The 14,481-nt window shown below is 33.8% G+C and overlaps 1 protein-coding gene across 1 annotated transcript in view; it reads right to left on the bottom strand.

Moving 5' to 3' along the window:
- The window catches only part of LOC134694200 (collagen alpha-1(I) chain-like), a 98,670-nt gene that overhangs the window by 19,846 nt on the left and 64,343 nt on the right, over positions 1-14,481 (bottom strand). The window contains exons 10-15 of the mRNA XM_063555196.1: positions 14,213-14,440; positions 13,718-13,883; positions 12,517-12,782; positions 3,709-3,771; positions 2,214-2,417; positions 695-871 (exon numbers count right to left, since the gene is read on the bottom strand). Of these exons, the coding sequence (XP_063411266.1) occupies positions 695-871; positions 2,214-2,417; positions 3,709-3,771; positions 12,517-12,782; positions 13,718-13,883; positions 14,213-14,440 (1,104 nt within the window). The remainder of the gene's footprint in view (positions 1-694; positions 872-2,213; positions 2,418-3,708; positions 3,772-12,516; positions 12,783-13,717; positions 13,884-14,212; positions 14,441-14,481) is intronic.

Here is a 14,481-nt window from a genome sequence, read left to right as displayed (position 1 = left end):
TAGAGACTGACAACGCATGCATTGTACGTGAACTGGTTATTTAAAGAAAAAAAATGTCAACAATGAAAGTGAAACTACGGTAAATCATTTGATTACTAATTCGATCCACATAAATCATTCTTATACGGTTAAAAACAATGAGAAACTTATATTTTTAATCTATAAATTCAAATCAAACAGACCTATAAAAATCCAATTGCACGTGCTGGTTTAACCTATTCATATCTTTATTTGTGTTTACATCTCTTATATGGTCATCTGAGGTCAAATCGATAGTTAATTAGATGGCGTCTGGATTTAAATACACACGAAACGAACCTACATATCATCTACCCCATGCTCTGTAAACTGTGTATTTTAAACGTTTGATAGATTGGATAAATGTTTTACATTGTTATTAATCAAATATGAGAATTTGAGTCAAATTGGTGACCATGAATTTGACAGCTAGTGCCCCTTTAAAAATTTTGTTTCCAAAAATAATTCTTAAATTCAAGCAGATATACCATAGAATGTTTTTTAACCATTTTTTGAATTCCATAACTCACTTTTATATTTTTAACCATTCCTACTTTCATTTGTTAATTATGTATTTCATAAAGATTGTATGCATCATTTTTTTCTTTAAAAAGGGAGAAGATATGTTTGACATGTGTCTAGCCAAGTCTGGTATATTGGGAGATTTTTTGTTTACCTTTGGTCCTGCAGGTCCTCTGATTCCAGATTCTCCGATGGGCCCCTGTCTTCCAATCTCACCAGGTATTCCAGGTATACCTGCAAAACCCTGAACTCCTTGTTTTCCTGATGGTCCTTGTGGACCCTGTGTACCGGGCAGACCAGGCTCACAACCACAATCTCCTCCAGAGCCTTCCTACAAAACAAATCAAATTCACTGATAAATATCATATAAATCTGATGGTCCTTGTTGACCCTGTATACTGGGCAGACCAGACTCACAATCACAATCTCCAGAGCCTTCCTACAAAACAAATCAAATTCACTGAGAAATATCATATAAACCTGATGGACCTTGAGGACCCTGTATACTGGGCAGACCAGGCTCACAATCACAATCTCCTCCAGAGCCTTCCTACAAAACAAATCAAATTCACTGAGAAATATCATATAAACCTGATGGACCTTGTGGACCCTGTATACTGGGCAGACCAGGCTCACAACCACAATCTCCAGAGCCTTCATACAAAACAAATCAAATTCACCGATAAATATCAAATAAACCTGAAGGTCCTTGTGGACCCTGTATACCAGGCAGACCTGATTCACAATCACAATCTCCAGAGCCTTCCTACAAAACAAATTAAATTCACCGATAAATATCATATAAACCAGATGGACCTTGAGGACCCTGTATACTGGGCAGACCAGGCTCACAACCACAATCTCCAGAGCCTTCCTACAAAACAAATCAAATTCACCGATAAATATCAAATAAACCTGAAGGTCCTTGTGGACCCTGTATACCAGGCAGACCTGATTAACAATCACAATCTCCAGAGCCTTCCTACAAAACAAATTAAATTCACCGATAAATATCATATAAACCAGATGGACCTTGAGGACCCTGTATACCGGGCAGACCAGGCTCAAAATCACAATCTCCAGAGCCTTCCTACAAAACAAATCAAAGTTACCCATCAATAGACAATGCTAACTCAAAAAGAAAATTCTATCTTATAACATATGACAGTTGTCCAAAAATTAACTTTCCGCCATTCTAAATTTAAAACAAAAACTACCAGTACACTGGTGTGAGAATGATTTTCAGGAAAGGATCTTAACATGTTAAGATATTTCATATTAATTTCATACAAGTCTTTATAGAAGACCAAACCTACCGTATATGGTTAAATGTTTTTTGTTCACATTGTGGATTTTTTCTGGTCCCAATTTACTTGTTAATTAACAAAATCAAGAAAAAAAAAGACCAAAAAAAATTTGGAACAGGAGGGGCATTTATATATAATATAATAATATAATTTTCTTCTCTTTCACATTATCAAAAGCAGGCAATTAACTCTTTCAGTTAAATAATACAGTACTATTCAATGAATATGCATTACAAAGAAAAAATTGATTTCACAACACTTTTAAATAAGAATGTTTAAAGTAAGGCAAATTCTAAAAGAACAAAAAAAATCCCATGTGGGTTGACACAAAAATACCATAAAAATTATAAATATATGAGTTCTTACAATATCAACAAGACCAGTATCTCCTCTTCTTGGTCCATCATAACCTGATCCAGGAGGACCTGGTGGTCCAGGTAGACCCTGAGGTCCTAGAGACCCATCATTTCCAGAGAGACCCTGTATTCCCTGTGGACCAATAGGTCCGGAGGCTCCAGGTTCTCCGTTGATACCAGCTTGTCCTCTAGGTCCGGGCTCTCCAGAATCTCCCTGTTTAAAAAATAACTATATATTAGTTCTATAAAATTGAGAATAGAAATGGGGAATGTGTCAAAGAGAAAACAACCTGACCATAGAGCAAGCAACAGCTGAAAGCCACCAATGGGTCTTCAATGCAGCGAGAAATTCCATCATCAAGAGGCACCCTTCAACTGGCCCCTAAACAATATGTATATAAGTCCTATGAATGTGACCTACCAAATTAGACTTATAACCAGGTTTGCACTAACATGAGTAGCACAATGGGTGAAAGTGAAACATGTGGAGATGGATCTGCTTACCCTTCTTGAGCACCTGAAATAACCCACAGTTTTTGTGTGGTTCCTTTCGCTTAGTCTTTGTCTTTAGTTTTCTTATAGTTTTTTGCCTGTTTTGTGTACTATTTTAAGACATGGCATTGTTAATGTTTGTGTCATTTTGTTCTTTTGTGGATAGTTGTCTCATTGGCAATCATACCACATCTTCTTTTTTATTTTGTCAGTTTCAGAATCAGGTTTTTAATATTGATCATGCTAAACAAAATGTAAATACAGTTCACTACACACGCTTCTATTTTCAATGAAATCTACAATCATAATCATACAAACAGGATTTAATAGGCTATTATTGGAACTTGGAATGATTTTTAATTATGGAATTTTCTTAAATTCTTGTTATTGAAATTTTTAATAAACTCCATGTTTGCACCTGTCCTAAGTCAGGAATCTGATGTACAGTAGTTGTCGTTTGTTTATGTAATATATACGTGTTTCTCGTTTTGTTTATATAGATTAGACCGTTGGTTTTCCCGTTTGAATGGTTTTACACTAGTAATTTTAGGGCCCTTTATAGCTTGTTGTTCGGTGTGAGCCAAGGCTCCGTGTTGAAGGCCGTACTTTAACCTATAATGGTTTAATTTTTAAATTGTTATTTGGAAGGAGAGTTGTCTCATTGGCACTCACACCACATCTTCCTATATCTATCCATGTTTATTTTCACTAGAATGTACTGTGCCGCACACAACACTTTCTAACCAAAATGCATTGTATGGAAAATGTTATGAACTGCTCAAAACATCATAATACCAAATAAATATGGAATTTATTTTAAAATTTATACACAAGAAATTATGCAAATTCTATAATTAAAAATAATTCCAACTTCAAATAATAAATTTGTTTCTTTTTTTATAAGCTTCAAAATCAAGTTTTATTGATCATGCCAAACAAATAGCAATATAGATTTCACTATACCAAATTTTAATGAAATCATAATCTCACAAACATATACTTTATAGACTTACCTTATCCCCTTTGCCTCCTGAAGGTCCAACTGGTCCATCAAAACCTCTTGGTCCTTTTTCACCCTGTAAAACATTAAACATTTATTTTAGTACCTATTATTTTTAACTAATCCTGGCCTTGAACCTGTGAAATAAAGCTGATTGACGTACTTTGTTATATAAAGGTTATATATGTTTTTTTAAACTTTGTTTTGAGACATTCAGCATGTAAAACATAAAATACCCATAAAAATGGGGGGGTACATTTACCCTGACTAATAATATATTTGACCTCATTTTTTTTTAACATTGAGACCAGTTATATAGCTGAGGCATTTATATAAAAGTCAGTGGTCATCCAGATTTATCTTTTAACATGAAATTTCTCATGTCATCTTGTCTTGTACATTTTGATTAAATGAAAACATTCAGCATTTGACAAGTACTCTTGTTAAAGGCAGTAATTAATTGCAAAGATATAATTAAAAAAAAAAAGTAAAAATTTAAGTATTTTGATAGAAAAGTGTAAACAAAATTGAATAAAAAGAAAGCAAAAGACACAAAGACAAGAAACAAAAGATTCAAAGTAATAAAAATTCCATTTAAATGTCGATTGGAAGGAATATGGCAACTTTTTACCTATGATTTTGAAAAGGTACAACAAACATAGCCAAACTTAAGTGAAATAAGATTCAAAATAATAAAAAGTTTCAGTTTCCAGTATTAAGATATAGGTACAGTACAACATATCCCAGGTTCTGAAAAGCCATTAGCACCATAAGCAAAATATAACTGAAAAGGGGAGGTAATAACATTAAATATTGGTCTGGTTACCTGTTCAGTTCTATCCATAGTAAGCATACAATTGTTTTATACATAAAATAAACTTCATATATATTAATAATTACATTAGATGTATGTTTCATTATAATACGTTATTCTGATTGGCTAATTGCACATCACATGTTATTCCGTAAGCAGTTGCATGAGGCAATAACATTTCATTCATGATGACACGAGGTCCCACAATAAAGTGCACAGGTGAATTTAAAAATGTAACTTCATGAAAATCGTGTTTTTATAATCCTAGCTAAAAAATGTAATTATAAGTATTGAATGCTTCTTTTTGTAACTTTATAGGGTTGTAAAAGCGTTGACCGTGCATACATTTTTAGAATGAAGCGCTTCCGTGCTTCATACAAAATGTACTTCGGTCAACGCTTTTACACCCCAATAAATTTACCAAAAGAAGCATTCAATTCTTAAATATAATATAAGAATCAAAATTTTATATTGTAGACTAAACAGCTAAGAATAAATGCAAAATGATTTCTATAAAATTTAATTTACATTGCATTATTCTAATATACAGGTGAAGATGGTTTTAACATACTGTGGATCTAGTAAACTGGACCCCTGTTGTGTTCATTTATCGCTACACTGACAACAGGTATGGCCTAATTCGAAGAAATTAGTGCATCATGTGCTATGTTTATTATGTGTTATACTGATAGGAAATAAAACAAGAAATTAACACATTTATAACCCTACTGACACCGAGTACTGAGTTCTTAAGGGAATAAAAGATACCGGCTCAGTTTGTCAAGAACATGTTACCATGCTGGTTGGGCATTTATCTGTGCTACCACCATGGGGTTAATTAACAGATACTTATTTATTTGGCGGCATCACAGTATTAACATTTGAGGTCAATTTCCTATCAGTATAATTGGTAAATTTTATTAGTGAATCGTTGAATTTGTAAAACTCGTCCAATTAATGCCAATGTGAAATTGGGACCAACCTGTTCCTTCGGTGCAAAGCAATAGATGGAAGGGCGGACCAGTTTGTGGATTTAGGAGACAGTGTTGTATTTGAAGATTTTTGAGCATCTACTGGTGGTTTGATGCTAGCTAATAGAGTTTGTAACTAAAGTGATTCCTTAGGGGTGGTAGTAAGTGGATACCTTAGACCGGGGGTCTCATTGGGGGGTTCTGATCCCGGCTCCCACTTACTGTTTTGTCAGAATCCCGTATCCTGCTTATCCTATGTATGTAAGTAATTCTCATTTTTTTTTCAAGTTCCCGTGTCCCGCTAGACATCATTTCCCGTTTTGACGACACAATAATTTGACTTTCACATGTCACGCTTAGACCCCAATGAGACTTTCTAGACCATCAAATAGATAAAAGACACAAATGTGCCTGTTTTGCTCCCTTGGTGAACAAAATAGCAAATCTGTATATGAGGACCTTTACATGCAGACAAAATTTATTCTTTGTTGCTGAAAGGGGATTTTAAGCACAAAAGAACCTAATTTCCTTTTATATTGTCATAAGTGTTTTTGATCTACTCCTATATTGTTTGAATGTATGTGTCTAAACATCATTTGAATGCCTATTTTGAGATAACATTAACAAGAATTTATAAATTCAGGTCAACACCTCTCAAGGATGAAATCCCTTTCAGGGGCGTAGCTTGGGTCTTATATATAGTGAGGCAATTCGCCGAGCGGAGCGAGGCGAAAATTTTTTTAGGGGTGTTTGAGGGCCTGAAACGCGTTTTCCTTGATTTAAATGTATGATTTGTGATTACAACCTAATGCCATATCGCCGATATCGCAACATATCTATATGAGGAAAGTTAGTCTTGATACAACACTGTATTTTGGGATGACAAGTACTAAATATTAAATAAATAGTGTATTCGTCTCGAAAGTATACCTCTTATGCATTGTATGGGATTCTCTTTTCACGTGTAAATAATATGACAGTGTACTGTTTTTTGCATTATTTTAATAAGTTACTTCTGGATCAAGAGACTGTGTTTGTGTTTGTGTTTTTGTATTTGGGTTTGTTTCAGAATCTTGAGAGTAGCTATATGAAGCTTCTTCATGGGTTTTGGATATAACTGCAAAAAAAAAGTCAGATTGTAAAATAAGTTCATGCAAGTTAATCGTTGACAGTTTTTTTGTTGCTCATCATGAACGTCTGATACGAACGTCTTTCCGTAAGAAAATGAAATATTGCCTATCAAAGTGTTATAAAGGACGGACAGACAGACATACATGTTATTAATTTTTAATATTGTACTGTTTGTATATTTGTCTCATGTTTGTAAGTCGGTTTAAAATAGCCCTACAGAGCTTATGTTATTTGTACATGTAGTTACCGACTTTAAAAACAAAAAGGGGATGTAAATATTTGGCAGTGGCTATTTGACCGGCACCGGCTAAATAGCAAATTTGCTATTTGACCGGCACCGGCAAAATAGCAAATTTGCTATTTAGCCGGCACGGAATAAAACTGTTCATTGATATGATTAGTGGAGAATAAAAAAAGCTTAATAATAATTTAAAAACATTTTATCACAATACCACTTAGCATTAAAAATACAGTACAATAAAAAAACTTTTAACTTTCAAATTAAAAATATTCTAAAAATCAAAATATAACTCTCATTGCCTCTCCTACTTTTGCTGTAAATGGCAGGCTCAACAAAAACGAGGAAAAAACAATAAAAATGTTCCTCTTGATACTATCTTTTGATTGTAAGAACCTTCTGTCCAAGTTTGGTAAAAATCCAGGATAGTTTATGAATCTAATAAATGTTTTAAAAACTTTAACTGCAGACTGTATGTAATGTTAACTGGAAGAAAATGTTCATGTATAAGTAAAATATAGATACACAGGTACAAAATATTAATTAACAAAATTTCCTTCTAGATACTAACTTTTGATCATAAACAAGCTTCTGTCCAAGTTTCGTACTAATTCGAAATAAGATAAGAAAATTTAATCACAGAGTAAATGTGTTGCTTCCTGGCAGCAATAAAGTCCTATAAAATCTAAGTCCATTTAAAATAAAAAAACGGAAAAAATGGATTATTTTTTTTTACAAAGCTTACTTCTGGATACTATCCAAACATGCTGTTAATAACAACATTTCAATAACGAGAACAAGTTAAAGCAAGACCTGAACTTTTAACTGCCTCTTGTTTGGACTCAATTGTGAACATTGATTTAATCAAAAAGTATTGTCAAAAAGATGCATGGGAAGCTATTAAGGGCGTATATAAAGAGAAGAAAAAGAACCCTATCTACATATGCAACATTTGCACATATGATGCAGATTCAAAGGAAGCCAGTGTAATGAGTAGTTCATGTTTGGAGTGGCGGTAACATTTATCTTGTGCGAGACTAAAAAACGTTTCAAAGGCAAAAAAATGGTTTTGTAACAATTGCAAATGTTTAATCATGTGTCATTTTGAAATTCGTAGCAAATATAAAAAAGAAAATGTGGTATGATTGCCAATGAGACAACTACCCACAAAAGACCAAAATGACACAAACATTAACAAATATAGGTCACCGTACGGCCTTCAACAATGAGCAAAGCCCATACAGCATAGTCAGCTATAATAGGCCTAGATAAGACAATTAATGTAAAACAATTCAAACGAGAAAACTAATTAACTTAATTATGTAAAAAAAATGAACAAAAAACTAATGCAACACATAAACAAACGACAACCACTGAATTACAGTTCCTGACTTTAATATTGTATTTTTCATGATGTACGTAGTTTTACAAATCACTATTTTTATCGCATGGCAGGATATTTTACACAGATTTGGACATTTTTTCAATATTTTATTTTTTATTGTTCTATATTTTTAATGCTTGATATTGGGATGAAATTGTTTTAAATTATAATTAAGAAGTTTTTTATTCTCTATTAATCACATCAATGAACAGTTTTAATCAGTGCCGGTGTCATATGGTATTTTGAACCCCATGGTAAAATGACCCCGGGGTCAAAATACGGCTATGGAAAATTGAACCCCCCCATGGTAAATTGAACCCCCCCTGTATGGAAAATTGAACCCCCATGGTAAATTGAACCCCCCTGTTTTTTTCATTCTAGATGATTAATAAAACATTTAACATTACATAAAAGCTAATCAAATATTAAAAATCATTTATACAAGAAGGGGAGGTCAATTTTCAATGATTGGTTAAAAGAAAAATATTTGCTTGGTATAAGTGCTCTGAAGTCTTAACCAACAAAATTTCATTCAAAAAACTTCTTACAAGCATTAAAACTAGACCATGTAGCTTGGACACTATACCTTTTTGAAATTTAAAATATTTATATAGAATGGTAGACTTTTAGATTAAATTCTACATGGTGAAAAAGGGGGAGGGGGTCAAATTACCATGGCTCACTTGATTTTAAAAATTAAATTTTCAAAACATCTTTTCAAACTAATAAAATAAATACAAACTACTAATTGGAGTATAATAAATCTGTCAAGGAGTTACAGTAGCAAGATATTTTAACATGTCTTTAGATGTATAGTAGGGGGTTCAATATACCATGGTCAATAACATGGCTAAGTAAAATTTTCAAAATATCTTTTCCAGCATGTTAAATACAAACAAACTACTTATTGGAGTATTAAAACTATGTTGTGGAGTAAGAAAAACTTGGATTTTTAAAATTCAAGGTCTATAGGAGGGGGTTCAATATACCATATGGAAGGGGGAGGGGGTCAAAATACAATGAAATTTTTTTTCTTCAAAATATCTTTCAAGCATGTTTTAAAAATGCATTCAAACTACAAATTGGAGTAACAAATATGCTATGGAGTTAGAATAGCTAGAATTTTTGAAATTGACAGTCTATGGTACGGGGTTCAATATACCGCAGGGGGGGGGGGGGGGGGGGGGGGGTCAAAATACCATGAAAATATTTTTTCTTCAAAATATCTTTTCCAGCATGTTAAATGCATACAAACTACTTATTGGAGTATTATTACTATGTTAAGGATTAAGAATAGCTGGAATTTTTTAAATTGAATGTCTATGGCAGGGGGTTCAATATACCGCAGGGGGTCAAAATACCATGGCTAAGTAAAGTTTTCAAAATATCTTTTCCAGCATGTTATATAATATATACAAACAACTTATTGAATTATTATTTCTATGTTAAGGAGTTAGAATAGCTTGAATTTTTGAAAATCAAGGTATATATTTCTCGTTTTGTTTATATAGATTAGACTGTTGGTTTTCCCGTTTGAATGGTTTTACGCTAGTAATTTTGGGGCCCTTTATAGCTTGTTGTTCGGTGAGAGCCAAGGCTCCGTGTTGAAGGCCGTTCTTTAACCTATAATGGTTTAATTTTTAAATTGTTATTTGGATGGAGAGTTGTCCCATTGGCACTCACACCACATCTTCCTATATCTACTATAGAAGGGGGTTCAATATACCGCAGGGGGTCAAAATACCATGGCTAAGTAAAATTTTCAAAATATCATATAGCATGTTATATACATACAAAAAACTTATTGAAGTATTATTACTATGTTAAGGAGTTAGAATAGCTTGAATTTTTGAAATTGAATGTCTATGGAAGGGGGGTTCAATATACCGCAGGGGGGTCAAAATACCATGGCTAATTAAAATTTTCAAAATATTTTTTCCGGCATGTTGAATACATACAAACTACAAATTGGAGTATTATTACCATGTTAAGGATTAAGAATAGCTGGAATTTTTGAAATTGAATGTTTTGAAAAAAAGTAATTTCCATGGTATTTTGACCCCCCTGCGGTATATTGAACCCCCCTACCATAGACCTTAAATTAAAAAAATTCTTGCAATTCTAACGCCTTAACATAGTTATAATACTCCAATAAGTAGTTTGTATGTATTTAGAATGCAGGAAAAAATGTTTTGAAAAAAACCCAATTTCCATGGTATTTTGACCCCCCTGCGGTATATTGAACCCCTACTATAGACCTTAAATTAAAAAAATTCTAGCTATTCAAACTCCTTAACATAGTTATAATATTCCTACAAGTAGTTTACATGTATTTAACATACTGGAAAAGATATTTTGAAAATTTTACTTAGCCATGGTATTTTGACCCCCCTGCGGTATATTGAACCCCCTACCATAGACCTTCAATTTCAAAAATTCTTTCAATTCTAACTCCTTAACATAGTTATAATACTCCAATAAGTAGTTTGTATGTATTCCAAATGCTTGAAAAAATGTTTTGAAAAAAAATAATTTCCATGGTATTTGGACTCCCCTGCGGTATATTGAACCCCTACTATAGACCTTAAATTTCAAAAATTCTTGGTATTCAAACTCCTTAAAATAGGTATAATATTCCTACAAGTAGTTTGTATGTATTTAACATACTGGAAAAGATATTTTGAAAATTTTACTTAGCCATGGTATTTTGACCCCCCTGCGGTATATTGAACCCCCTACCATAGACCTTAAATTTCAAAAATTCTTGCAATTCTTACTCCTTAACATAGTTATAATACTCCGATAAGTAGTTTGTATGAATTTAAAATGCTGGAAAAGATTTAAGAAAAAAATTTAGTTTCCATGGTATTTTGACCCCCCTGCGGTATATTGAACCCCCTACCATAGACCTTCAATTTCAAAAATTCTTGCAATTCTAACTCCTAAACATAGTTATAATACTCCAATAAGTAGTTTGTTTGTATTCAAAATGCTGGAAAAAAATGTTTTGAAAAAAATAATTTCCATGGTATTTTGACCCCCCTGCGGTATATTGAACCCCCTACCATAGACCTTAAATTTCAAAACTTCTTGCAATTCTTACTCCTTAACATAGTTATAATACTCCAATAAGTAGTTTGTATGTATTAAGCATACTGGAAAAGATATTTTGCAAAATTTTATATAGCCATGGTATTTTGACCTCCCTGCGGTATATTGAACCCCCTACTCAAACCCTCTAATTAAAAAAATATAATAGCCAAGAAATTGTAAATTAGATTATCTGCAATACTATTTCTCAAAAACAGGGGGGTTCAATATACCGCAGGGGGGTTCAAAATACCATATGTGAAAAATGACCCCGGGGTCAAAATACCATGCGGTATAATGACCCCGGGGTCATTTTACCGCATGGTATTTTGACCCCGGGTTCAATTTTTAGGGGGTTCAAAATACCATATGACACCGGCTAAATAGCGAATTTGCTATTTTGCCGGTGCCGGTCAAATAGCAAATTTGCTATTTAGCCGGTGCCGGTCAAATAGCCACTGCCTAAATATTTCTACCGATATGTCTCCGATATGTCTCCGACCGCGGACTTTCTCTTTTTTTTTATTAGGAACACACATTAGTATGTCACAGGGGTGGGTCCAGGTTTAAATACTAGGGGGGCGAAACAATGACAAGTATATGCTAAAAAAAGAGAAAAGTGCATGTTTAGGGGGCGTATGCCGGGTCCGACCCTCCCCCATCTTTTTCTTCCATCTGAATCCGCGCCTGTGTCATACACAATTTAAAGATCTATACACAATAAATCGGATATAATGCTGTCATGATACTAAAGAACTATTACATATTAATTTACCTGGATCCATATTATCCGTGGATTCTGCAGTGACTGTCTTTCTTTTTTTAATAAGATATTTGTCCATGATTTCCAATTTTGGATCGTCAACAACTTTTTACAAATTTATAATACCAATGACGGGCGACAATGTTTTCGTAAAAAAGCTTCACAGAAAAAGACGATGATCTAGTATTTTCTTATTTGAAATAAAACTAAGTGTCAAGTACATGAAAATATTTCATATTTTTTTTTTTTTGCCAAAAAAAACTAGTGAGGCAGTTGCCTCATTGCCTCAATGGAAGCTACGCCACTGCCTTTAAATCATTTGGAGATCTTGTGAATACACAAATTTTCCTTCAATCTAGAGAACTTTGTACCCATAAAAATAAATGAAACCACTTTATTTTATACAGTAGACTGGTTTCTTTTTACTTACAGGTAAACCAGGTTCTCCTTGAAGACCAGGAGCACCATCTTTTCCAGGTTTTCCAATCATTTCCGACAAGTTTCCAGCAAAAACTCCAGGATTTCCAGGTGTTCCAGGGAGTCCAGGAATACCTGGGGTACCAATAATTCCAGCATCTCCCTTATGTCCAGCAGGACCCATAGGACCTACTACACCCTGTATTCCTTGTGGGCCCATGGGACCCACTGGACCTGGTGGGCCTGGCAGTCCAGGTTCTCCATCTCCATCTCCAGAACCTTAATTAATCAAAATAAATAATTATATACGAATAAGAATGAATTTATATGAAAGTTTAAATTCATTAAAAAACATGAGTGTGAGTATCAAATTCGTGAGCTAATTACAGCAACTTTTTTCCTTAAGCTTGAGTCAAAACTTTATACCGGTAATTTTAATTTGCAATGATTACAGATTTGATTGAATGATAGATTGATTGATTTTTTAAGGGTATGTATGTATGTTCAGTATCTTCCTCCTTTAGTAGGAGCACCACCATGGGTTATGGTGTAAAAAGGAAGACATTTAACACACTGTATCGGTACAGATTTAATGCCACATTCAGCATTATTGGCTGTATTTAAATGTCCAGTTCTAATGGTGGTGGAAATCAGAGCTCACAAAGAGAACAATAGACCTTCAGCCAGAAAACTGACAATACTAGTCAATTCAGATTAAAATGGAACCCATCTGCCGCATGTGGGATTGGAAATCACAACTTCAATGTTAATAGGCTAGTAATGCAGAAAATAGCCACTTTGCCAATGAAATCCTTACCAATTTGAAGATTGTTACAAACGTATAGATTATACCATTTTTTCAAAGAACTGTTTTACACTAGTCATTTTGGATGCCTTTATAGCTTACTGTTTGGTGTTAGCCATGGCTCTGTGTTGAAGGCTGTACTATGACCTATAGTTGTTCACTTTTAACACATTGTGACATGGATGGATAGTTGTCTCATTGGACCTGACTTACCAAATCTTCTTATTTCTATGAATATATGTCCAGAGGACACATGTATTATTTCAACTATCATTTTTTCATGTTAAGCAAACTGCGAAATCTGGGCATATAGCTAAAAATTAGCAGAAACACCATAAGGCCACCAATGGGTTTTCAACACAGCTAAATACGGGTCACACATCAAAGTTTCTTCATAAATAAATTATACCTTCAATATTAAGTCCACCTAAACCTGGGATTCCTGGAGGTCCAGGAGGTCCGGCTGGTCCAACAGGTCCTGCTACTCCATTACTTCCTGGTAGTCCATTTTCACCTTGTGGTCCAACTAAACCTCTTGGTCCCTCTGGTCCAACAACAGTGTCACCTTTTTCACCCTAAAAAACATAAAGTGTAAATTAATTAGTATGTCCTCATGATTGATACTTGGCCTCATTCGATTCTCTGAAGAAAAAAAAAACTTTAATTTTAAAACAAATTTCAACAGAGAATTGTAGAATTGCTCCCTTTTTAGAGAATTTTATTACAGCCTAGAAATAAAGAGAAAGTAGCAAAAAATGAAAAATCCGTTGAAGAAAAACAGACAATATAAAGTACCGGTAATGAAATTTCAGATGAAGAAAAACTGACCATAAAATGGGAAAAAACAAAGAAAAATAAAACACACAGGAAAAAAATGACTGAAAAGACTTAATTGAATTTGTACCTTAAATCCCGCAAGTCCTGGCAAACCATCTCTTCCAGGGATACCTTCTCTTCCATCGCTTCCATCACTACCATTTTCTCCTCGTTCTCCTGTCTCCCCCTTTTCTCCTTTCTGTCCTTGATCCTGGTGAATGCGAGATAAAATGAGGTTGACAATCTCTTCGTTGTCAACTGCAGCAGGCAAACCAGGGTCACCTTGAGGTCCAACTTGCCCAATTCCTGGCAATCCCTGATAAAATAAACAGATTGGTCAGCATATAATGAATATAA

Source organism: Mytilus trossulus, chromosome 13, assembly GCF_036588685.1.
Source record: "Mytilus trossulus isolate FHL-02 chromosome 13, PNRI_Mtr1.1.1.hap1, whole genome shotgun sequence".
NCBI classification, from domain to species: domain Eukaryota; kingdom Metazoa; phylum Mollusca; class Bivalvia; order Mytilida; family Mytilidae; genus Mytilus; species Mytilus trossulus.
The sequence above is the reverse complement of the archived record's forward strand: the minus strand, read 5'-3'. Positions and strand labels throughout refer to the sequence as shown.